General features: G+C 48.3%; 1 protein-coding gene across 2 annotated transcripts; it reads right to left on the reverse strand.

The window, feature by feature from the left end:
• eIF5 (eukaryotic translation initiation factor 5) lies at positions 1 to 26,744 on the reverse strand. 2 transcript variants are annotated; one of them, XM_089555026.1, is made up of 10 exons: positions 26,602 to 26,744; positions 26,084 to 26,208; positions 10,276 to 10,417; positions 9,749 to 9,813; positions 7,519 to 8,119; positions 5,419 to 5,793; positions 3,318 to 3,551; positions 2,774 to 2,944; positions 2,221 to 2,367; positions 1 to 1,347 (listed from the first exon to the last, which is right to left on the reverse strand). In XM_089555026.1, the coding sequence occupies exons 5-10, from the start codon at positions 7,591 to 7,593 to the stop codon at positions 955 to 957; spliced, it is 1,395 nt and encodes a 464-aa protein (XP_089411152.1). In that variant the 5' UTR covers positions 7,594 to 8,119; positions 9,749 to 9,813; positions 10,276 to 10,417; positions 26,084 to 26,208; positions 26,602 to 26,744; the 3' UTR covers positions 1 to 954. The 2 variants fall into 2 exon arrangements, with proteins under 2 accessions (XP_089411152.1, XP_089411153.1); XM_089555027.1 differs by lacking the exon at positions 26,602 to 26,744 and adding an exon at positions 26,429 to 26,595.
• Positions 26,745 to 26,910: the final 166 nt, after the last annotated feature.

Here is a 26,910-nt window from a genome sequence, read left to right on the forward strand (position 1 = left end):
TCATGTGAATAAACTTTATTTGCAACATGAAATTCTCCATACCACATGCACAAATTTACCTAGGGGACGAAAGAAGACTTTTTTTTCTTGCAATTGCACAAACAGCGTTGCAGCTTATTCTAAGCCGAGAACAGAAGTGGACGTGTCCACAATAAAAACCGAATATTCAGTCTTTATGCAAGAAACAGCATACAGGGGCGAAAAATTCAAAAAGGACGATGCAATGCAACAGCACCAATTCATTTTTCCTTTTGTCACGTGTCTTCCATTTCTCCCCAATTTTTTACAAGTCCATTTCCTACCTGCCATTGATATATGTCTGCAATGCCAAAGTTGCTAGATTTAGCATTAAACCCCGCATTTCCTTTTATATTAAATCCCCCCTTCCTTTGAATGTGTCTTCCGCCGCTTTTTCCCTAATCGTTGCAGACTTCACTTTTCTTCAAAGCAGGCGACCATACCTTTCAAACCGCCAAAATCATCCCGAGGGGAGGGGGAAAATGTTAGGAGAGCTGCTCAAGTTTTGTCTTGTCTTTACTCCCGCCTACAAGATAGAATGCAAAAAAAAAAAATAAGTTCTCCACAGAGTTCACAGACAGAGGGGTCTCGAGACAGAGTTAGGAAGGGAAGAAAAAAAGGAGCGGGGAAGAGGTACAAATACCAGCATGACAACCGGGAACGGAAGAAGAACAGCTGGCGAAAGAGTGCGCAGAAAAAGGAAAACGGGGCAGAAAAGGAATTTAAAAAAAGAAAAAAGGCCAACCCAGGCGGCGTGTTGTTGCAGCACCAGACAGATGGCGCCACCGACCAGGAGAAGGAAGCGGACGATGACAGCGCATGTGCATGCATACACGTGCACACACACAAGGCGCAGCAACAGGGCAAGGAGGCAGCGACACAAGCCAGAGCCGCATCGCTGCCGTCACGCGGAGCAGCAGCCGAACAGGTGGGCCCCTAGATGGCGTCGATGTCAATGTCGTCCTCGTCGGCCCCCTTGGCGGCCGCGGGTGCCGCCTTGCCGGCAGCGGCGGCCTTGGGCTGCTCCTTCACCTCCTGGATGCTGGTGCTGATGACGCGGTCCGAGTAGACGACCTCGACGTTCTCGTCCTGGGAGTCGTCCCCGTCGCCCTCGGAGGAGCTCTCCTCTTCCTCGGCCTCCTGGAGCCACTTGATGAAGGGACGGGCCCGCTCGTGGATCTCCTGGGCCACCTCGCGGCTCACGTACTTCTTGGAAACCCGCTTGGACCAGTCCAGCAGGACCTCCTCCTCCACGATGTCGTGGTCGTACAGCAGCTTCAGGATGTGCGGCACGCGCGGCAGCAGGGCTGCGCTGTGCTCCCTCACCACCTGCGTGGACACCAGACAAGAGATCCTCCGACATGGGAATGCCCAGAGGCTGGGGAAGTCCTGCCCAGATGACATCAGTGCACGTGCTACATCTTGGTTAATCCCCCCTGACATGATAGGATGAAATCACGGGGGGTGGCAAATCCAAGAGGATTAACCAGGGTGCCCCGAGATCTGTTGGCGCCACTAACAGGAGGGCCTCCTTTGAAGGACATCTGCTGCTTTGTTCTAGAGTTGTATCCCGGTACAGGTCCCTCGTCGCCTCCTACCCTCTTCCCTAAAATGCGGAGGAGGATACCTTTCTCTCCACTTTGGTGCCTTCCAACCACAGCAGCACACAATTTCGTACCATTTTCTTTGTACCGCTTGAGAGCTTGCTCATAAAGTGCAAAGAAAAAAAGTGCAAATGTAGTTGAACCATGTAGATTTGCGAAAGCGTAAGTTTGGCCTGAAAGGCTCCGAGCTTTGCTTTGCCGGGTTGTTACCATGTCTGGCGACGATATTAGACTCAAGTTCTGTTCGCGCCGCAGATAGAAGTTGAAGACAACGCTGTGCAATGCACGGCGCGAGAGTGCGTTGCAGTTTAACACAAGGCGTGATTGGCTGTGGCGATAGCATAGTGCTCTCATGCACTGACCAGCAAACCTGATCTGTTCACACCGCCACGGGTTCAAATCTCAGTTGTGGCAGTACTTATTTTATTTATTCATTTATGCAACGCTCTTGGCACAAGCTCACAACCACTGCAAGATTCTGCTCGCGTTTTTTTACCCATCGGAGTAGTGCTTTGCACTAAAAAAGCAGGAGAAGTGAGGACTGCGAGTCGGTCACGTGCGCAGTCCCCCCTCCCAATGGTGGGCGACCATCGCGTACCTGCTCGATGCCCCCGAGGAGGTATCGCTGTGCCCGGTGGTTGCCGTGGGTGAAGCGCAGCAGCAGAGCCCTCTGGGCGCCCACCTGGCTCAGAATGTTCTCATCAAAGAGCAGCTCGCACAGCACCAGCGGAGCCTTGTCCCGAACCTGCACGGAGGCGGAAGACTCTTCGTCTCAAACCCTGCCCTCCAAGAGGGCACACCTGGCAGCAGAACTCTGCACTGTTCTTTTGCTATGGTCCATTTGGCAGCACTTGCTTTTGAACTGTTATCACAATCGCCTTGTACACTCTTCGCATTGGTGCTAGCCATGCCTACACCCTGCCACCAATTGCAGTTCTCTGCTGGCTTCTTCACATGGCATCATCCACAAGTGCCCTGTGGAGCTTATGGCACATCAAGAGACGTGCCTCTGTCTAGTGCCCTTAGACATGCACCTCCACCTAAACCCTCCCCATCAACCAGGCACAATCAGCTGAGGCCGAAGCAGCATCCATCAATTATTGCTGCAGTGCAGACTGAACTTTTGAGGAAAAGATTCAAGCAGTGTGTACCTCGAGGCGCTCAGCCTCGCCGACCACCTCCTTGCCGTCCAGGTTGCCGGCCCCCTTGTGGGCCTTCACGTAGTTGTAGAAGATGTCCATGCGCTCCTGCTCCGTCTTCTCCAGGTCGTCGTCCAGCATGAGCCCCTTGGCGCCCGCCGTCAGGGCCTCCAGCCGACGAGCCTGGCAAAGGAGGTTTGCGCGTTTTCAGATACTTCCGCAAGGTGGAACATGCTGCCCACACTGGGCAGGAATAGAGGAAAAAAGGATCGCCCCATCCCCTATCACTAATCATGCAACTTCCCTCGCATCATCCTACATCAACATCATCCTAGTTATACAGTCCAACCTTGATATGGATATGAACCTCAATTTAACAAATTCGGGACGTAATACATCTTCTCATTTCCAAATCTCTGTCCCATTATAGCAGCATGGCAGCTGAATTTTTCACGCTGCCCACCTCAGTGTGGCCAATCATTTCCCAAGCCTGTCTGGACTGCACACTGGATGTGGCAGGCCACAGAGTAGCCTTCTCTGGAGGACAAGACCTCACCTTGGCGTCCTCGCTGGTGTCCTCGGCCCAGTCGTCATCCACATCGTCGCCCCAGTCGTCCTCCTGGGGGTCCGACTCCTGCTCCTCGCCACCGCCATTCTGCACCTTGGGGCCGTCCGTCGTCGAGCGACGCTCATCGCGAGACTTGCGCTTGCTCTTGCTCTTGGGGGCGGCGGCCGTCGCAGCCGCGGTGGCTGCTGCCACAGCTGCAGCCTGGGACCCCTTGGGGCCCTCCTGCACACAGTGAAAGCATGGCAGCGGTGAGTGACGCCGGTTCCACATGCCGCGACTAAAACAAAAACAGTCGGCCTAGTCAGTGACACCACAGTGCGGTTTTCGGTCGGTGCCTTCGCACACAATGCATACCCAGCGAATTCGGTCGGACATCAGAATGAACAGTTTTGCTTCCGCCGCTGCAACAGCTCCCACGGGATCCCACGTCACACACCGTCTCGGCGCTACTCATTGGTCAGTCGCCGAGCGAACACACAGGCGCTGCGACTGAATGCCAACCGGATGGAACTCGATCGCAAGCAGCTTGCGGCTAGACTGACGGCCCTCCCCAGTCGCAGACCGACAGAATTTGCAGCGTCGCAGGCAAAAATCGCATTCATGACAAACAGGCCTAAAGCAGCTGCCTAATAACCATCTGCTTGTGAAGTGTCTACGTCTGCATCTGCGTTTTCCCTCACTCCTGTATTGTCGATGCCTGAATCACGCGAAGAACCAAGCGGAGGCAATTGGCGTGCACTGCTCGTCAAGTACCTTTTCCCTGTGTCCTGTTGTGTTGTGTTGCTTTTGGATATGAGCTGTTGTAATGCCACTTTGTGTGATGCCACAAAAGACAAAGCTGTCGAAACTGCTGCATTTGTCGTGGAGAAGCCTCAATCCCGCTGCAGCACGGCGTACTCCCAACTGCGTTCCCTCGTTGCAATCATGAACGCTCCTTTCATGGTGGTTTCTGTTTTACTGTCATGAGATTTTCATGTAATTTGCGGCCAAATTTCATGTAACACAGCACAAGGAAATGAAAAGCTGGCGTGGCAAATTACTTACATCAAGATCAACCTCCGCAACACTTTTGATACACAGCTTTCACAAATACACATGCTTCAATGGCAGCGGCACTGGGGAACTGAGAAACCTTGCAATGTGGAGAAATTCGTCACATGAAGGTTTGTTACATCTGGGTATTTTAAGTGCAAACCAGAAACTCTGAAGCATGTGTGGCGGGGTCCAATTGACTAATCGTGGGCACGTGAATTAGCCAATCAGCTCTTCCCTCATTATGGTGCCGCTTGACGCTGTCACTAGGGCCTCCATGAGAAAAGAATCTGTCTCATCGAATACCCAAAGGTCGGCAAACAAATACTGCGTTGTTTTTCATTAAAAAAAATGTGTGCATGCAGCCAGCATCAAAGTGTTTATTTTCCCTCCCTAACACAGGATGAAAGGCGAGGTTTCACATATTTATACCAAGCTTTAAACTGAATTGCACTTTTTTTTCTTTCCAACTTTATGTTGTCCCGCTTTTGCTCGGGCTCATTTGCAGACTTGTTTGCGGAGAATTTACTTCCGTAATTTTAATACGAGTTGAATATAATGAACAAATTCTCTTCTGAACCTGAATTCGTTACGAGGATCGACAGCAATAGCGGAACAGTAAAATCGTAGCTCAAGTCACAACGGCAACAGAGCTGCTAATAATAAGCGTAACCGTGTAGCACTTAAATGCAGAGTAGTGCAAGCAACATCATAAGCGTCACAGTGTAGCACTTAAATGCAGAGTAGCGCAAGCAACATCACAAGTGTAACACTTAAATGCAGAGTAGTGCAAGCAGCATCATAAGCGTCACAGTAGCACTTAAATGCAGAGTAGTGCAAGCAACATCATAAGCGTAACAGTGCAACACTTAAATGCAGAGTAGTGCAAGCAGCATCATAAGCGTCACAGTGTAGCACTTAAATGCAGAGTAGTGCAAGCAACATCATAAGCGTAACAGTGCAACACTTAAATGCAGAGTAGTGCAAGCAACATCACAAGTGTAACAGTGTAACACTTAAATGCAGAGTAGCACAAGCAACATCAGATCAGCCATACCTGGGTGGGCGGCGGGTTTTTGAGGATGAACGTGTTGAGCTTGTGAGCAGAGTCGAGGGTGCCCGCGTGTCCACAGGCGCGGCACTTGGTGGTGATGATCCCCTTGCGCTGCAGCACACCCAGCACCGTCTCGGGGTTGTCACACGAGGCGCAGAGCACGTAGCGGCGGATGAAGCCGTCCAGGATGTCCTGCAGCTTGGACGCCTCGTGGGCCCCGTTCACAATGTACCGGTCGTTCTTGGCGTCCAGCTGTGTCTGGGCGCCCAGCTCGCAGCCAAAGTACTTGGTTGGGTAGGTGGGCGGCCGGTTCAGCGCCTTGGCCACCTCGGTCATGTTCACCAGCACCGTCTTGATGCCGTTGCCCTTGCCTTCCACCTGCCCCGAACAGAACCAGCCCCCTCCACATTAGCTTCCTCGCCTCATTACTGTGGTAGTGCCATATTTACTCGCATAATGATCACAGTTTTTTTTTTTCAAAAAAAAAACTCGCAAATTTAGGGGTACGATCATTACGTGGGGTAAATTTTTTGCAAAAAATTTTTGAGCACTGAAAACACAAACAATTTGCAGGCAGACAACCCTTGCCAAAAGGGTTGAGAATTGGGCGAGTTGGTACGAATTCATACTGCTGTGGCAACACCAGGACAGGAACGGAGACAGAGTGACGACAACACAAGTGCTCACTAACAACTGACAAAATTTATTAAAAGCACAAAATATATAGACAAAACCAATGGTTACATGCACAGTCATAGCACGGTTACAAAGGTTACAGGCAATAACACACGTTAAATCTCGACGAATATACCTGTTATCATAGTTTAGTGTTCTTTGAAGATACTCAACCTCGGCGTCAAGCAGTAGCAAGGATGGCAAACTCACGCATACATCTGCCGACTTCCGTATACGGAAGGCCTCCATAATCTCCCGGGAAGTCCTATCTTTATGTTTCCAGAGAACATGTCCCTGTCCTTGTGGTGCCACAGCAGTATGAACCCTTGCCCCATGGGCATGCTACCCGCGGTTAAGCCGCTAAACACGGTTATCGCGAACCGAGCTCGGCGATCTCAGCTTACGTCGTTAACAGAGAAGGTAGAGTGCGAAAAGCGCACGAGCTGGCCCGCTTCAAGATCGTACGTTCTTCATACTAAATCACGTTCCAAGAACAACGCATCAAAATAGGCAGCGCAGCAACAACATACAACAGCAACGTCCCGCAGCGCTCAAGCTATGCATTTTACCGCCATTATGCCGAAAAATGTCCGGTCCCTGCCACATCGTTGATGTACTTAGGTGACACGTTCGCAACGCTCGTAACACTGGATACCGCAATGGTGCCGACCGCGAGTGCAGCGGACGACGGCGCTCTATACTCCCTAATCGTCGCTAGGCCTAACTAGCTTCGCATTGAAGCTACACTGGATGGCACTTTTGAATTGACCAACACTACAATGAATGTTCTATTTATGGTGCTGCCTTACTTACAACCAAATTGTTTAATATTAAAAGAAATATATACGATTGATTTCAGCGACACCTTAGCAGCGGAGCCTGCGTGCAAGCCGATCGGATCAGTCGGGCTGCAATGACGGCAGCTGTTACGCGGCTGCGAACGTAAAACAAGCTTGTATCGCAGTTACTAGTCCTACCTGCAACTCTCCGCAAGCCAGCGATCCTCAAGGAGGATTCATTTTTGACGTTCCTGTACCCCAGGGCTTATTATTTATAGGAACAAGAAAGTTTAGCCGGATCACCGTGTCACTTCGTTCGTTGCAACGCAACCCAGGATGGTGGCGAGCCTTGCGACAATGGCGAACAGTGATTAGAGATTAAGTTTGGTATCTGTGATTAAGCATAATCGCATTTAGACTGCCCGCGTGACCGCAGGTCAACCAACAGGCGGCTGCCGCTGTAATGCTGACAGAGCAAGATTGTCATCTGCACGTGCCATCCGTCAGACAGGCGGCAAGTACGATCATCGTCGGCTAGATTCGACATGGTCAACAAATTGCAGCGACAAATTCTGGGTGCAATCATTATGCGAGTAAATACGGTAGTCTGTTTAACCACGCCAAAGAACACACAGGTGAAGCCACCCACCTTGGCAATGATCTTTGGCATCTTGTAGCGGTAGAACTGATCCGTGAGGCTGCGGTTGACGTTGACGCTCCCCATGGTGACGGTTGTAGAAGAATCCGACGGGACACCTCTCTCTCAACAAGTGGCAAAAGGAGAGGCAAAAGACGGCGCTCTCGAAAGGTCAGCAGCGCCGGTCTCAGAGGACACTCAATGGCGGGGCAGCAGCTTCCGCGCAGAGAGGGAGGCGACACGAGGGCGACGGGGACACCGACGAGAAGAGACGGTGCCAGCAGCTACACACCCCCGACAAAGAGGTGGGAGGAGAAACGAAGGGGCGAGGGTGGTGGGGAGACAGGGTGCACGACTGGGCAGACAGGGTTGCCGACACACGACGAGTCAGGGACGACTCGCGGCCACAGCTCCGAGGGCGACGTTTTCAGGCGAGACGGCAGCTTGAAACGGAATGAGCTGCCGGAGAGGGGCAGAGGACTAGACCAGCGACGGCGAACAAGAGGGAAGACAGCGTGAGAGGAGAACTTCTGACAGAGAGAGAGAGAGGAGAGAAAAGACAAGTCAGGACTGGAACGGCTGCAATCTTTGGCGGGGTTTATACGGGGGCAGTCTGGATGCGTCAGGACCATAAACGGTGGGCAGTCAGTCCAGCACAGCGGGAAAAATGAGTACCACGAAGAGGCCGGAACAATGGGAGGAAGAGAAAAAGAAAAGAGAAAGAACAATCAGCACCAAGAAAAAAGTATGAACATATTCTGTCAGTAGAAAAAGAAACGTGACTAATCATATGCTAACACTGACTTGACATGGCAGGCTATAGGTGTGTCGGGTTTAATGGCGCATAAGCAGCTAAGGCTACCATGCACCAAGCTCAAGGTCTTGGGTGATAATGAAATTGTTGAGATGCCTTATGTTTTTAGCTTTTTAAGAGAAGCTAGCTTTCTTCATAAACTACAAATTTTAACCTAGCGCTTCACTTGTTTTCGAAACACCTCAGTCATTTCCTTACTCCCAAGACAAAGGCTGAGGTACCTATTTCTTTAGTTGGGAACCTCGAGATCCTTGCCCAGCCAATGATGGCTGCCGAGGTTACCTGACCCTCTTTAAAGTTTTACCTTAAGCCATTTCTAAATTTTTGTCTCTCTATCTTTACTAGGTAGTACAAAATAACTTTTTAGGCCCTTTACACCACCGCTGATTTACACTTTTGTATAAAATCCTATACAAAGCAATTTTCGTGAAAGGAATGTGTTCATTATAAAGCTGAGTGAAGTACTTTTTTTCTTAGTTTCTCGAGTTTTGAGCATAACAGTAAAATAACGTTTAGTGTGAGCTCGTCTCCACATCTTTCACAAAGAGGTTTGTATCGGTTTCGTCATTACGAAGTTTTGTGTCAGGTGTGTGTGTCCTATGCGGAGAAATAAAATTACCTTCAAAAAACGTTCCTGGTGCATACCGGTCTCCCATTCCCCAAGGACAGGCTTTACAAAATGCACCATATTGTCTATTTCATCGTCCTAAGTTCTCTGCCATTTAGCCTTCAAGTTAGAATGTATTAACTTCACGCAGTCTCTCATGCACGCCAACTAGAGATTTGGCCAGCTATACATGGCAGACTATAAATCTGACACGAACACAGCAAATAAGCTTTCTTTAAGATGATTGCTGTTAGTTGATTTTTCCGATGAGCTGACTAGAAAAAACTGCTCACCTTTCCATATACTTAATTAGACCTAATTAGCAACAATATGGAGTGGCTAACGCCCCCAAGCATCATGACATCCACTAGGGTTTGTAATCTGGGCTCAAAAAACAAATGCAGATATCCTTCTGTCAGAGAAAAAGTTTGGGCACATCTGCTGAGCATGATAGGTAAACAGATTCACAAGGACTCATCGCATACATCTCAAGTGCTAGGCAGGCTTCCTACACCTAGCAATAACAAACAAGAGAAGCTTGCACATGTAAAATAGAATTCAGTTCATATTAACTTTTTGAAATTTATTTCCCAATCCTCACACAAAGCCACAGCTTCCCTTGGTACAGCCCAATACTCCATGTAGTGACATCAAATGGATATATGCAGCTATCATGCCCAGCATTCATGTTTTAGGCTCAAGCTCCACACCTTCACACAGGCAATTCTGCACACATTTTCATCCTTTAAAGTTATTTCATGGTGTTGAACTCGGGCCCAATGCCTTGAGCTGAAGTGACAACAAGAAAACTGAAAACTTACCTAATTATTCCGTGGTAGGATATGAAGGTTAACTGTTAATTGCATTACAAAGTGTGTTTGTTCTCCTGAAAAGAAAGAAAAATTCATAGGGTGAAATCCTACTGCCGAACAAGACAATGATGCAATCACCCGGATAGAGGCTCAGACGACAGAAGTACTATTATGCACGGAGTGCAGGAATGTGCTAAACAAGACCATGATGCAATCACCCAGAAAGAGGCTTAGACGATAGAAGTCCTATTATGCATGGGGTGCAAGAAATTGTTCAACAAGACAATGATGCAATTGCCCAGAAAAAGGCTTAGACGACAGAAGTACTATTATGTATGGGGTGCAGGAAACTGCTCAACAAGACAATGATGCAATTGCCCAGAAAAAGGCTTAGATGACAGAAGTACTATTATGTATGGGGTGCAGGAAACTGCTCAACAAGACAATGATGCAATTGCCCAGAAAAAGGCTTAGATGACAGAAGCACTACTATGCATGGGGTGCAGGAAGGTAGTGGAGGTCCTCCGGCTGCTCACCTGTCTTCTCGTTTAGCGTGAAGACGGCCAGTGGTGGTGGTCAGGGTCCCCCGGAAATGCATAAACCTGTCCGGCTCAAGGGTGCAGCTGCTAGGCTCTATCTGTTGCCGGTAGTTTGCTGGATTGCCTCGTCCCAAGAATTCTGCACAAGTTCAAGAGCACTGCTGGGTCTGGTCTCCAAACAGAGAAGAAAGAAATAAAGGCACCAACACGGAAAAACTTCTTTTCATCTGCTTGAAAACTGTGGCCATGTCCCCCCCCTCAAGTCCAAAAGTGCCAAGCCAGATGAATAAAATTTCATGCGGTGGCAAACACACTGAACTAGCTGCCTGGCAGCCAGCGACACTGCCCTCCAGGTGCTCTATTTTAACGTGACGGCTCTTCGGCAGAGGCCCCCACTCTTACAGAAAAGAAGCCTGCAAATGACGACAACCTAACTTAATGTCAGCCCCTGGAATACAGGTGATTAGACTGCAAAGAAAATGGCAATTGTGCAAAACTCTTTGAAAGCACAAATACTCCCATAAGGCTTCTACAGCTTGCTCAGTGCAATGCACTTTTGCCGCTGCTATCTTTGAGCCTACTGTAGTACATTAACATGAATTTGCCTCTTCAATTATTACCAAGCTCGAACACTACCGGCCATTACCCAGTACCGCCTTGATGTTCAAATACATTTTTGAAAACAAGCCTCCTCAACACATTTGCCCTAAACATTTCATTTTGGATTCTAAACAACACCTATTTGCACTCTAAACAGAGAGGAGTAAAAAGTGAGTAAAGCTGTCCTCTAGTGCACACCCTTTTACAAAAGGGAATACGCCATACAGGCACATCGAGTTTCGAGTGTGCAGCCGACAATGCTCTCAGTGCAAAATGCGGCACTGAAGTAGAAACAAAAGCCAAACAAAATTTAGTCACAGCATCTGTGCCAAACAAGTCCTACAATGCGCACAATGTACCACTCTCGAGGGCAACAGTTACCTGCAGAACAGAGTTCAGTGCACACCTAAAATAAAAAAGCAGACAGCACGCCCGATGCAGCACACCACGCAGAGGCCACGGTATGAATGGCTGGATCTCTCCTCCAGCATTGTGTTCCCTGCCCAAGGAACTGCCGTAACCTGACACACACTGCGAGCTATCCATTTGCAGCAGAGAATGGGGGGGGGGGGGGGGGGGGGGGGGCGTAGTCCCTTCTGGGGAGCTCACAATGAACGGAACTGCCTGCTACCTCCCATTGTTGCAACCTGAGACACCCAAGTACAACTGATCCAGGATGTTCATTCGTCTACCACCAAGGCATGGCACGCAGCGCATCTGGCTATCCATTGTGCTCTTCTTCTCGTGCAAGTGTTCCACCAGATCCCAGGTTAGGGAAGGTAACCGTTGAAGTGACTATGAGAACCGTCAGCGCAGCTCTGTCCAAAAAACTGTGGTAGACTACATCAGCACTAACCAGCCACCCACTAACTAACATGCTTAAAGTATGGCAGAAGCCAACAGCCACAGAAACCAAGGGGCACAGGGGAATTTTTCTTAACTAATTTATTTATTTTGTGGTGTTAATCAATTTAGAATATTACTGAATATGTTATTGCTTAAAGCTAATTGATTAGAAAAGCAGAAGAAAAAACAACCACGTGCCGCCGGTGGGATCCGAACCCACGACCTCCGAATTACGCGTCCGGTGCTCTACCTCTGAGCTACGGCGACAGCTGTCAAATCTTCTGCTTTCAGGGGTATATATGTTTACAAGTAACCTAAGCTTGAGAGTGTTCATCAGCGCCACCCACGTTCATAAGCGGCGGACGTAGAACGTCCTGAGTTACCGGAGGTGTGACGTAGAACGTCATCGAACGGAGAGGGTGGAAGCTGCGTGAGAACCCTCTTATGCTTCCTAAGGCGTCAAGGCTGTAGTGCATCAAGAGCCAGCATTCATTACGCACTCCAAAGAGAACTACACTACACTCTGAAGCCCCAATACGCCTATATGGGAGAAAAAAAAAAGTAAGCTGTCCTATAACACATTCCCTTTTATAAAAGAGTGCACTAGAGGACTGCTCTCTTTTCACTCCTTTCTTCTTAGAGTGCACAGAGTTCTCATACTTGCTGAGATGCTGAACAATAAATACAACAAATGCATCCCGTCAAGGCATGAAAAATACACGTTATGTCACGTTAAGTGCCAGCTGCATTTGCGTGCGAGAGGATGTGGGAGGTATTCAGGGGGCTCAGTTGAAGGTTTAGTTCACTGAAACAATGATAGCTGTATGGGTCACACGAAACAGGTCATGCGATCCTGCTATGGTGATGACATTTCATGTGGGCGGCAACCAGGAGATTCTCAAGGGGGGAGGGGAGGCGGTCCGGTTGTGGCAGCTGAAGCTACAAAACGCACAATGCCAGGATCCAGAAACAGTCATAATGTTTATCAAAAGTCCTGGGGTGCATCTGTGCACTCGATGCTTCAACTGTATCGTTTGCTGTTCCTGGGATACATGTGGTATAGTTTTCCCATTTTAAACAATATTAGAAGACAAACCTTCAGACACTTCAAAGGGTTCAAGCGCAAGCTCTACGAATCTGCCTTGGACTGCCGAAATGTGCCTGAACGGCAGCCACTGTTCTTGTCGCTGGGGGGCATCCTGTTACTACATATATTGATGTTGAAACCATGAGAACACATATTCAGCACCTCACATGAGTTCCGAGTCATCTTGAAGCTCTTCCAGTACTCAGACCCCATACTGCATTTGCAAAAGTAATTCAAGCTCATCGTGCCTACCTTCCTTCACAGTTCACCCATGCTTCAAGACCATGCTCACCGATATGGAGCCTCCACGAACCTCGGGTACACCTCTATTCCGGGAATTACTAAGAAATCTGGTTTATCATTGCCTGCTCTAAAACAAATGACATTGCAACATTTGCATTTTAACCGTACACCACATACATGTCTACACAGATGGCTCAGTGACTTCCAACAAGTTCTGCTGGGTCTGTGGTGATACCGGCTAGGTCTATTTTACTGAAGGTGAGGACTACCTATCTCACCTCTTCAACTGGTGCAGAACTAGCTGCCCTACGGGCTGCAGTTCAATTCATCAGTCAGGGATCTCCACATGACTGGACAGCTTTCACCGACTCTAAAGCAGCCCTTCAAGGCCTGCAAGCTGCACTATGCCGCGGGTCACACGAACAACTTGTTGCAGAAATCCGCAAGCTGTACCATGACGCCACATTAAAAGGACATGACAATTTTCCAGTGGCTGTCAGGCCAGGCAGAAATCATCAGGCAGATGAAGCTGCCCGTTCTGCCCACAATGAAGGAATCCCTGTCAATATCCCCTGTAACTGTTTTATATTATGTTGCTTATTGAAATTTATTTTCATGGGAGGTCCCGCCCGCGGTCTTGTACCATGGGACCTCTCGCTGTATAGAATTGTAACTTTTATTGTATTACTCAATAAACTTTCAACTTTCAACTTTCAACGAGAGCTGACGCAGCTTGTGGACTTCGTTCTTTGAGGCTGGAGCTCAGCTTTCAGCGTGGAACACGGGAGAGTTCTGCAACCATCGCCTCAGGGCATTGGACCCTGGACTGCGCCTCGGTCTTCCATGTCATACAGCGCATCGTGAAGCAACATTACTGTGCCGTCTATGGCTCGGCGCTGCTTTCACAGATCAATATGCTTTCCGGATCGCGATGGCCGACAGCCCTTCCTGTGTAAACTGCGTAAGTGAAGAGAATCAATCTCCTGTGTGAGTGCCCTGTCTTTGTGAACAAAAGACGTAAGCTGTGTTGTGTTCTGGACTGCCTTGATCCTCGCCCTTTCACAGAGGCCAAGGTCCTCAGTCCGTGGCCACAACAGTCGACTGTCATCAAGGCTTATAAGGCACTGTTTTGTTTTTTTGAGAGAGACTGCCTTGATTGACAGATTGTGACTGTTTCCCGTTCCTTCTCTCAACCCTCTTTTTAATCCCCTCATTCCCTTCCCAATGTGCAGGGTAGCCAACCGGAAACCTTTCTGGTTAACATCCCTGCCCTTCCCCTCCCTCTGTATCTATCTATCAATTTCATCATCATCAGCCTGACTACGCCCACTGCAGGGCAAAGGTCTCTCCCATGTCTCTCCAATCAACCCCGTCCTTCTCCAGTTGCGGCCACCGTATCCCCGCAAATTTCTTGATCTCCTCCGCCCACCTAACTTTCTGCCGCCCCCTGCTACGCTTCCCATCCCTTGGAATCCAGTCTGTTACCATCTCGCCTTCTCATTACATGCCCTGCCAATCCCGTTTCTTCCTCTTGATTACGACTGGGATGTCGTTAACCCGCGTTTGCTCTGACTCACTGAGCCCTATTCCGCCTCTTCCTGTGGAAAGCAGAAATGAAAGGCTTGCATTGGCCATAAAAGTCAGAGAGAGAGAGAGAGAGAGCTGCGAGTGACTGCGCTTTCGAGGCACCTGCCTTGTCACGAAGAAAGGAAGCTCTGAGAGCGTGCACGGAGAATTCGGCAATGAAAATCTGCCAAGCACGAGGACAATGCTCTTTCAAGGGGAAAGGACGCGTTTTTTTCAACAGACAGCAGGCCAGCAAATGCCAACATGGCAGAGCATTCACAGCGCAAGCCAATGACATTTCACTGCCGCACTGCTTGACAGGTTGCGGAGTAGACAACGGCAGAGCAAAAGGCCACCCAATACAGACACGTGTGCAAGTGAAGCAATTAACTCCCAGTGCTTGCATGCTATGCAGCTTTTTTCTTTCCCCCATCCATGACCGTGAACCGAAATTTGAGAAGAGCATCGCAATCAGGAGTGCAGTGTTATAGAGGCTGCGCACGAAGTGCAATGATTAGAGTAATAAACAGGACACTAAACTGAAAAAGCATTAGTACACTAAAACTCATCTTGCAAGCGTTAATGCATGGTTTAAGGCTTGAGCTGCTGCTAAGGCCAGCATTCCATCAGTGCATAGTGGTGTTCATCATAGACCTCATAACAAAACAAACAAGCAAACAAAAAATTCCATTCGATCCTGCAGAAATGGTGACTATTACGGTGCCACTCTGCAAAGCACCGCAAGAATAAAGTGACTAACAAGTCACTGTCAAGAAAAGAAAGTGGTAGGGCTTTAACGTAGTTAAACTGAGTAGACGTGTGAAAACGTGTTTAGCCTGGTTGGCTCACAGCTGGGTCGTCGGCACGTCTGGCAATAATAGACTCAGGTTAAGCTGATCTGATCTGTTCGTACCACAGATGGAAGTTTATGAAGACGAATGTGTGCAATGCAGAGCGCGAGAGTGCGTTGCAGTTGAACATGAGGCGTGGTTGGCTGCAGCGATAACATAGTGCTCTCGTGCAGTGGCCAGCGAAGCTGATGTGTTCGCGCCACCACGGGTTCGAAACCCAGTCATGGCAATATTTATTGCATTTCTGCACCCTCAAGGTCAATGACGCCACGAAATTCTCGGCTGGGTTTGACCCCGTGAAGTAGTGTTGTCACACTTAAAAAAAAGTGACTATGACGCTGACATCCTCTGTCAAAGCAGGCACCTTTCCAACTCCAGCCCTGCTGACTGCTAGTAGGCAACAACACACACACACCATATGGTAGCTTCCCGAGGCAAGATTTAAAAAGTGTAAATTTAAACTGCATCCACAACTGCAGACCAAATCACAATGGAGCGGAAGCACGCAGAGCAAGAAAGAACGCAGATGGAAGTGCAGCCTAAAACATATCATGCCATGGCGAACAGGACTCCAAATCTCGAGCACATAACACTTCAGTGGGAATTCAATGAATTCATACAAAAAACTTGAGGGGCACTTTGGCTCCCTGAAGTGCTGCAAGGCGAAAGCCTTCATGGCGCACTGTTTGGCATTGACTGCGAGACTGTTTGTGCTGTACTAGAGCTTTATTTGACTACACATTACAACTACACACTTTGACTGCTGACTGACTGCTTCTTCACCACAACTCTCTCTCTCTCTCTGCTTTGATGAGTTCAGTTGTATCCGTGGCTTTGTTCGCAGTAATGAGGAATGTAATGAGGTCACCCACGGACGCCTTCTGGCCCCTGTCGGAGCGGACGACAACTATTTTTTATTAGTTGCCGTGTGCTCCAAAAGGGGGCGTCAGGCATCTGTGGGTGACCTCATTACTGTGAATCCGCGCACTCCGACGTCATAACCATTTCGTCCAACAAAAACCTTACACCTCTGCTGACAACCTTCTGTCGACAACAATGAGGCATTAAAGGCTTTCCCCTTAAAACACGCGGGAAAGCCTGTACGCTCTAATGCGAGAGTCGTGTGATTTTTTTAATAATGCTATACTGAAAGTGCTGTGCGGCCAACGTGCTCTTGCAACAGCTGCTGAGCTACCCATTGTGCAAGAGCTGCAGCTGTGCAAACGAAAGAGCAATAACGAGGCCTCACAGCTTGCTTTTCTGCTTTGGAACTGCACTCACGGCCTTCTGGTCTGCGATCCCCAGATTCTCCTGCTTGGTTGACGCTAGGCTACAACAACCAGCCCAGCTAACAAAGCAGCTACCCTCTGCACATGAAAAATCAGGGGGCACTTTGTTGACGCTAAAGTGCGGTGAGGCGAAAGCCTTAAGCGTGGTGTTGCTGCTTGTGTCACTGATGTGTGGTTAAGATGTTAAGCTTCGCCTCTAAGAGCGGAACGCGACAGCGTCTTGCAACGCTGCCAGGGAGTCCATTGAACGCCATCGCCCGTTCGGCTCTATGCCTTGCTAGTCGGTAAATTGGGTTCTGAGGAAAGGGAATGTATCTGTCTCTCAGATCTCTGTAGACACCTAAACCTCGTCGTAACGGGAAGGGAGGAAGATGGGAATGAACGAAGACACCGTACTCACTAGACGCGCCTTTGTTCATTCCAAACCATTGAGCTGGCATGGTAGAGTGGTAGCGTGCTCGTCTCGCACTCCGGAGACCGGGGTTCGATTCCCGAGCTCGGCCAATTTCCTACTCGGTTTTATTTATTTATCTGGTCTCACTAGAAAGACAAATTAGGCTAATTGGTTAAGTAAGCAATTAACTAAACTCAGTCCCACTTACTTGGAGCATCATTATACGTTCCTTTAATTGGTTGCATGGTCACTAGCCAAAGTACAATTGGCCCCGTTTGAAATTCGCGCACTGTGACGTCACAACCGTTTCGACCAATTGAAAAGCGTGACATTTTTGTCGACAACCCCTGCTTACAACGATGAGGCATTAAAGGCTTCCGCCTTAATACCATGCAGTTCTACTGTTTTAACCATGAAATAATCAAATTCTGTCCTCGCGAGACGTACAATTCGGCTACCACCTCAGGAAGAGCGATGGCAATTGCAACAAGAAAAAAATTACACTACCTGTACAACTGCCTCAATTTTTTTTTTACAATAGGATCAGTTCTTTAAAGGACTATAGACACCTAACTTTATTGCGCGTTTTGTTCTGTCAAACAATGCTTTAGACCTTAGAATACAAGGATTATCAGGTGGTATCTGCCTACAAGCGCTAAATAATCTACAATTGAATTCCTTCCCTCATGCTGTTTCGGTTTCATCGGCCGAACCATGACGACTGTGACGTCAAGTTATGTTTCTGTCACATGATCCACTAGAAAAACTAATATAATCGCTGGTGTGTAGTTTAATCCACGACGACATTTAATCCAGCCCCTTCCACGACCCGGAATGATGGAAAATGACCTGTCAGCAATTATATAACAGATTTTTTTTTATGCGTCACGTGACCTAAACAACTGCGCGTCACAGCCACCGTTCGACTGATGAAATCGAAACCGAAACAGCTTCAAGAAGAAATTCAATTATAAATTATTTAGTGGTCGTACACGAATACCACAGTGTGCTCCATGTATAAGAATGTCTAACGCATCGCATGAAAGAAGAAAACACGCAAGCAAAAATTTGCTGTCTGTGCTTTTGCAATGAAGCTAGACACACTAGTACACCAGGCATATTTCAACGAAACTTCCTTTCGATCATGCAAGGTATGCACATGAAAAAATTAGAAACTAAATGCAGAACCATGCAAGACAGCAACTGCTATGTGCTGCCAAGACATTCATTCTGAAACCATTCAGAAAACCCCCGCTTACGCCCAAGTGAACTCCGCAAACTGGGTGAAACGAAGACAGCACAATGTGTGCAACAATTACGCCTCATCTGTATCTGAACAACAAAGGCCATCTCCACACAAACCACAGAATGATGTGGATAATGCTCCTACATGAAGCTCCAAACTGCACTATTATTCAACCAAAGCAGACACTACAATTGCACGTTAAAGGGAAGCTGGAGCCAAGATAGCCGGTAGTCGTTAAAGGTGCACTGAAGAGGAATCTGAACATGTCTTTTTGCCGTGGGAACTCGATTCTACACGTTCCGAGCTTTCTTAGAAACTGCGACTTATTGCCCTCGGTGGCCGATTTTCCTAATTAAATCGAATTAACATCCGGCTCCCGCCTTTTTTTTTTTTAATTCTGCCTCGTACGATGGGCGGAGTCGACCAACGCGTGGAGTGCCTTTCACCCAGTGCCGTGGCGGCTTGCCGCTCTGCCATCGGCGGAGTAATACGTAGTAGTCCGTAGTAGGAAATAGTCCGCGCCGATTTTTATTTCTGCGGGCTTATTTTGCGGCTATATTATCTGCGAATGAAACTATTTATTCATGGAAACCTAAAAAAGAAAATAAAGCGAAAGCAAAGCCTCCACGGAGCTGGCTGAAAGGCACTTCACGGGTGGGTCGACTCCGCCCATCGTACGAGGCAGAATTTAAAAAAAAAAGGCGGGAGCCGTACGTTAATTCGATTTAATTAGGGAAATCGGCCACACAGGGCAATAAGTTGCAGTTTCTAAGAATGCTAGGAACGTGTAGATCGAGTTCCCGCGGCAAAAAGACAAGTTCAGAATCCTCTTCAGTGCACCTTTAAGGGGGGACACTACCCTTAACAGTGAACTTTTGAACCACTCGCTCGATTTCATTGAAACTTGTGGGGCTAGTTCATATTACAGCTGGGACCACCTCTGCCAAATTTAATTATTTCTAGAATAAGTATGAATCACATTATGCAACCTTTGTGCCAATTATGACTATGCTTGCTTAGGAAAACTAAAATTTGAAAAATAAGTGTAATTTTTCGAATTTTCTGCGTTATGTGCCATTGGGAATGTCCAGAGCACACAACTGTGGAATTTTTTTCCTCAGTTCTCCTATATTTTGAAAGAATGATGCCATATAAAGAATGACATTGAATTTTCATTTTGCATAAATTTTTTAGTCATTTTTTAGTGTGAAAAAGGGGAATAAATAGACAAACTGAACGCACAGTTGTGTTCCTCATAAAATTTTGCTCCAGAAAACCTGCTACAATACCAATATTATCAAGTAATATTGGAATGATAGGTTTTCTAAGCCGACAGTTTACTGAAGAAACAGGAGATGAGAAAAATACACAATTGAAAATCATCCCATTTTATTTTAAAGCACTACAATATTCAAGACAAGCCCCCAGCTGGATAATAAAATTTGGCAGAGGTGGTCCCAGCAGTGATATTCGCAAGTTTCAATGAAATCGAGCAAGCGGTTCAAAGTTCACTCTTTAGGGCAGTTTCCGCCCTTAAGGTCAACTATGGTTCGGACTCCAAGAGAAACCAAGCGTAGCAGGTGGCGACAGGAGGTTAGGTGGGCAGATGAGATTAAGATACCTTGCGGGGATAGAGTGGTTGCAGCTGGCGAAGGACAGGCTTAAGGCCTTGACCCTGCAGTGAGCGTGGTCAGGCTGGTAGTGATGATTATGAAGTTTGTAAAAATAAAATCTGACACAGCAATCTGGCTTTGGCTCGTGAAAAGTGAATGCCCCGCATGAACTTGGCCCAAGCTATGCAGCAACTGCTGCAGCCTCACAACCCCGCACACTGGTTTCGTGACTGACCAGTGATTGGCCGTGACCAGGGCCAGAAATTGGCCTAAATGAGGCAGTTCCTTACTATGACCTCATAATGGGAATCAGAATGGTGACTGATAGGCTCACGAAGGAAGGGCTCACAGTCAGGTTGCCTTCAACTATGACTTTCCTTTGGACTTTTACATCAGGCGACAGAGCAGTAACGTTTAAGACTGATACAGAGAACATAAGATCGGCTGTGATGGCTTGACGACTGTGGGTTCCACCCTCAATGGAGTAAAATGTGAAAGTGCTTACGCACTGAGGCATCATACAATCCAGCAGCCACCTCAAAAAGGTAACATGATATGCCCATAAGGGGTTCTACGAGCGGCACCACTGTGAAGGGTTCTGAATTGATTTAGACCACCTGCAGATCTGTAACGTGTGCTGACATCCCATAGTAGACATGCACTTTTTAGTGTGCTAGCACTTACAGTGGCCATTCTCCCCGCATTTAGCTGCTGTGTCTGTCTGAGTGAAGCCTGTTTATTGTGCCAAGCTGGTCACCTGTCAAGTAGTGTGTGTGTGTCTAGGTGTATGTATGTGTACATGCACACACGCACACATGCCATGGTAGCTCAGTGGTTACGGCGCTCGGCTGCTGACCTGAAAGACGCGGGTTCGATCCCGGCCGCGGAAGCCGAATTTCAGTGGAGGCGAAATTCTGGAGGCCCGTGTGCTATGCGATGTCAGTGCACGTTAAAGAACCCTGGGTGGTCAAAATTTCCGCAGCCCTTCACTACGGCGTCCCTCATGGCCTTAGTCACTCTGAGACCTTAAATCCCATAAACCAAACCACACACACACATACACACACACACATACAAAGGTTTGGTTTGGTTTATGGGGTTTAAACCAAACCAAACCTTTTTTTTTTGTGTGTGTGTGAGAGAGAGAGAGAGAGAGAGGCCAACAGCCACCGAAACACAGAAGCATAGGGGAGTATTTCCTTCACGCACACATGCATGCACAAATCTAGCCACCTGTCTACTGCGTCAGGCAGAAGCTGAATTAATCGTGAGAGTAGACCTGGAAAGAGCAACCTGGGTCACAACCCAAGTCCCACCAATGACAGCTCCTGCCATAGAAGGGCAGTGGCACATCACTTGACAGCTGCACCACTGCGCCAGGAGTGGTAGGGAGACTCTCAGGGATTTATGAATGCAGAGAACAACCAACTCTGCATATACGGACACTAGCCATTATCGCTATGTGGACAACTGCCATCCATGAACACTGAATTTCAACACCAGAACCAAAGCGAAAAAGCGAAAACAGAACTGCTAGCGCACCTGATTCGCATTTGGCCCAACTATGCAAATCGACTAATTTTTTTACACCACCCTCGATCGGAACACGGCCACCATGGCCAGAATCAAACGTGCGACCTTGCAATCAGCAGCCACTATCACAAGCATCTGCAACAATGCATGCGCCAACTAAACTCAATGTTTCAGTGTTGCCCACCACAATGGCTATAAGGATAAGCGATCTGAATGAGATTTTTCGATCACAGCATAAGGCAACGGCCATGCCTATAGCTTGCTACAAATTTCAGCCATCACAACTTCAAGGCCTCTGCTGCACAGAAAGCCAGTCCACAGTGACACTTTAGGGGTACTAACACTATTAAAATGAACCCCCATTGAAATGCCACATCATGAACAAATGGTCTAACATGAACTACCAGTGAGAGCTTCCTTCTACAGACAAGAACACATTTACCTATTCTGAACAAGGCAAAACTACAGCAATGCACAATACATTCACTCCTGAGCAAATGCAGAAAAATACGCTCGCCCCTGAGCAAATGCAAGAATAATACGCCCGTCCCTAAGCAAATGCAGAAAAATACGCTCGCCCCTGAGCAAATGCAAGAATAATACGCCCGTCCCTAAGCAAATGCAGAAAAATACGCTCGCCCCTGAGCAAATGCAAGAATAATACGCCCGTCCCTGAGCAAATGCAGAAAAATACATTCGCCCCTGAGCAAATGCAGAAAAATACGATCGCCCCTGAGCAAACGCAAGAATAATACACTCGCCCCTGAGCAAAACATCATACAGCATTTGATAAGACAAACACCCACGATACTTGAGTTAAACAATACAACTGAGATCATCAATGAATGAATTAAGACTGACGTCCCCCCCACCAGCTCTATAAAAATTATGCCTAGCTAGAACATTAGGCTGTGGTGATACTTCTGAGCGTGTGCCAATTCTGCAGAGTGATCACTTCCACGCGGCATTGCAGGGGTCACACGAAACAAACTGAGACAACGGCAATCAACGACCCGTCCACTGTTTGCTCAACTTCAAACAGCACGACACACATGCTGTATCGTGCTTATCTGAACTCAAGAATGATGCCATGGTGCGGTCGACTCTGACAACTCCAGCTATGCGAGTCACCAGGATGTCGCCCATTTCGTGCTCACTATAAAGCACCTTCAACAGTTGGATAGAGTGAAATGTTTACCCTCCTCTCTCCTCTGTACCACTTCTTGCCATGATGATAAGGTGCATAAATTGCAACTGCCCAGAGAGAAAACTTCATATAACTTTAGTCCAATGTTTAGGGGAATCCCCCAAGGTGGAGTAGATTTGTAATAAGGGAGTAATTATACTCATTGACATCCACCCGAGCGCAGCCATTCGGCTACAGAGGAAAGCTATACAGCTTTCTCAGAAACTTCGCAGTTAAAGAAAAATTCATCCAGGTCCGGGGTTCGAACCCGGGACCACCGCTTCGCTGGAGCAGACCACCGCTTCACTAGAGCAGTCACTCTTCGGGTGGATGTCAATGAGTGATCCCTTATTCCATAGAGCATTGATCTTTGTAAAAATCAATCACTTGGCTTTTCCTTTCTACCAGTATAAAAGCTCTGCATTCATTGAGAAGCCTCTTTGTAATTAGAATGCGCTCATTTATCTATACACTCCTGCGGTCTTAAATACTTGTACATATCTGATTTTTTGAATAATACGTACGCTAGCTTCAACCAGCCCCCATCAATGTTTCTGCCCAACTGACCTCTCCCATATGGCAACTCCCATATGGCACCCTGATCTAAGAAGGAAACTTGTTCATCAGCCTTTGACTCGATGGAGAGTACAGCAAGCTGGCACGAACCAGAGACATGGAAAGCTCATCTCAATAAGAAGCTACAGTCTGCCTGCGTGTCGAGGGACGCGACACACGCAAAGCCAACACCTGGCGGATGTCACGGCACGACGTCACGAAAAACTGCCACGCAGCCGCACGTCAGCAATGACGCAACTGCAACGACAACAGCCTCGAAAAACGGCTGACGTTGACGACAATGCCGAGCCAGCTGCTTGAAGAGCCTGGCGAGCCAAAAATGCCTGCACAATACTGAGCTCGTCGATAAGATAACATCAAGAGTGGCTGGCAAGGCAACTGTTACTGCAGCCAGCCAACATAGCACGTGCACAAGCCTCTCTCTGGTTACTTCATAAGCTTGAAGACTTTTCAGAGGTAACACAATACTGCGAATGTGAAAACAGGCAACCATTCTGTCACAAACGAAGCCCCGCCACCCTAAAGAAAGGAGCTAGCAGACAAGGTACATACATGAGCTACACTCTTAAAAGTTACATGACAAAGATTTGTTACATGACAAAAATGACAGATTTGCATGCACGCTCATTTGTTTGTGTTCCCGCATTGTTGCGCACTCTTTGTCCCAGTGCGAGCCAACTAGCCTGGGACTGTGTGGTGCTCATGTACCTGACAAACCTTTAAAGGAATGTAAACACCAAATTTTTGCTCAGCGTTTTCTTCTTTCAAACAACGCGTTAGACATTAGCATTACACGGATCACTTCGTGGCATTCGCCTACCACCAGCTGAATAATTTATAACTGAATTTCTTCTTCATGCTGTTTCGGTTCCGCCAACCGAATGATGACTGTGAAGTGTAGCTGGTGTTCAGGTCACGCAACGCACGAAAAAAAAAAAAAAACGGTAATATAATGCCAGATAGGTTGTTTGTTGTGACTGTTGTAGTGAAATAAAACTACGTATGAGCGATTATAAAGCAGTTTTTGTCCGTGCTTCACGTGACCTAAACACCAACTACACGGCACAGCCATCTTTTGGTGCACGAAACCGAAACAGCATGAGAGTAAAAATCCAATTACAAATCATTCAGTGGCTGCACGCGAATACCATGCGGTGATCTGTGTATTCTAATGTCTAACGTATCATTTGAAAGATGAAAACACGCAGCTAAAATTAGGGGTCTGTAGTCCTTTGAATAAATTTTACAGCTGGCAGCCGCGTCCAGGATATCACAAAAAAGTGCAGGATAAGGGAAAGCCCTATCTTATCCTCAAGGATTTCTTCCAGGCCCCGAATCACTCAGGCCACGGGCAAACTAAGGCCCAAAACATGATTCAAAAGCAGCCAAAGAGATAGGGCACGAATCGGGCAGGCGAGTCATCAGCGAGAGCTGGCGGCCACACCGCGATAACGGAAAACACCCCCCCTCAACCAATGCGCCCAATTTTTTTTTTTTTTTTCCACCACCGCGGTTCGACATGCCAGGCTGAACTCCGTTGCCTCACACGGTCGGCGCGCAGTCATCGGTCAGCTGTTACGCGAACCGAAACGACGTCTTTCTCCGTGCGCGCCGTCTCCACGACCGAGGGAGACTGGGGGAAAAAAACCAAAAAAAAAAGAGGAAAAACTGCGCGCGGCCGTCACCCAGTCGACGCCAGGCGCGGACGAAAACAACTTCGGCCCCGATAAAAGCTGCCCCTTCCTCAGCCGACAGCGACCGATTAAAATGCGCACGGGAAGAGGAATCGAAGCCGCACGGTCCGTCGGCATGCGGGTGTCGCAAATAAAAAAAGAAAGGCGAGATCATAAAACAAAACAGGAAAAAAAAATTGAGGTGAACTGCCGCGAATAACAACCATCAGCCACGTAGCTAGCGCCCCGTTTGCAAACAAGGCTCCTCTTTTTCTTTTTGCCGACGCAGAAGATAAAAAAAAACACCAGTAGCAGAAATCGACGGGGCAGTCGAATACAGCCACGGAACGCTAAAAAGAAACCATTTCCTCGCACCACAGCCACCGACGGTGACGCCTGGCGAGGAGAAGGACCATTTCTTTTGTCGTTTTCCGTCCCCGTTCCGAAATCGACCCGACGGGATCGCCGGCGCCCGCGCAGACTTTTCGAGAACGACCCGCGTGTCACGGCGGCGCCGACCATCGCACGTTAGGCCTACACCCCCTGTCCGACGCCGCGAGAAGCTTCGTGAAGCCCCGTCGGTGCCCTCAAAGACGACAACGTGCTCGGCGCCCCGGAGAGGGCCCTGAACCGGCCGACGACGCGCCGATTTCGACACCGCGGTCCTCGCTCCGCCAGACGGGGCTCAAACCCCCCCTTTCGAGGATGCGAGACGGAGGGAGAAAGGAGGGGAGTGGGCGCGCGTTTCCACGTCGGGTCACAGTCGGCCGGGGCCCCTCGGGGATCCCTGCGGCAGCTAACGTCAGAAGACACGGCGGGGTCTCGCGCCAGAGACGAGGCGACGACGCCTAGGCCTAACGTATGTTGCGCACGCGCACACCGAGGCTCGTTTCGGGCGAGATACCGACGGCCGGGAAAGAGGGAACGACGGTAACAAACGCATAAGGAAACGAAAACCCTGCCACGAGAGCCCGCTCAGCTGCCGCGATCGCAGCCTGGCTGGCAAATAACTCGCACGGAGAAGAGGTCAGCTGCCCGAACGTGGCAGCATTGAAACAACTGGAACGAGGGGGAACAAGAAAAAAAAGAAATCGCCACTCACCGATCCACCAAAATAAAGACGTCATATAAAACTGTTGACCAGTGCTGTTGTGTGCTGAGAAACACGGTCGATGTTCAATCTCCGGAGAAATGGTGGCGACTGAGGTGGACTTCTTCCACCGACGTCTGTCGTAGAGGTGGTGGTGGTGACCGCACGGCACCGCAGGAACCAGCCAGAAGAGAAGAAGAAAGAGGAATCCACGTTAACGCACAGCGGCCGAAGAATGACACGAATGAGAGAAACAAGGAGGAAATCACACCCCTTCTACTGACATCCCATGTTCCCTTCGCTGGCATAACCCGAGACGGGAGACTGCGAGAGACACACACACACGCACTGCCGTACCTCGCACGGACACCAGCAGGCAGCGGTGTTGTGAAAACGGCAGGCTTGCGACGCTCAGCCCAGTGACTGGGAGGCGATGAAACGAAATCCGCACCGCGTAGCAAGCAAAAATAAACCGAAAGAAGAGCCGACGACTGAAAACGGGCCGCGATGGCACAGAGACGGTCACTTACCCGAATACTGCAAGTCTGCGCAGCGAGCGACGAACGACGCATCTGCAATGGAGCTCACGGTTCCCGGATGTGTCTCGTTTCGCCGACAAAAAGAAAGACAAGATCGCACGCGAAAAGTAAAATGATGCCATTGCACAGCTTCAAGTAACGACCCCTTAATATTAGTTTTTGTCAAACAAATTCAAATTTAAAATATGGTAGTAAATTAGAATAAATGTTGAAGCAGACGTGCGATATGAACATATGCTTGACAAGACACACTATCTAATAACAACCAACTCTACATCATCTTAACATTTTCGCGCATTA

This window comes from Amblyomma mixtum, chromosome 8, assembly GCF_055824585.1.
Source record: "Amblyomma mixtum isolate Tamu chromosome 8, ASM5582458v1, whole genome shotgun sequence".
NCBI classification, from domain to species: domain Eukaryota; kingdom Metazoa; phylum Arthropoda; class Arachnida; order Ixodida; family Ixodidae; genus Amblyomma; species Amblyomma mixtum.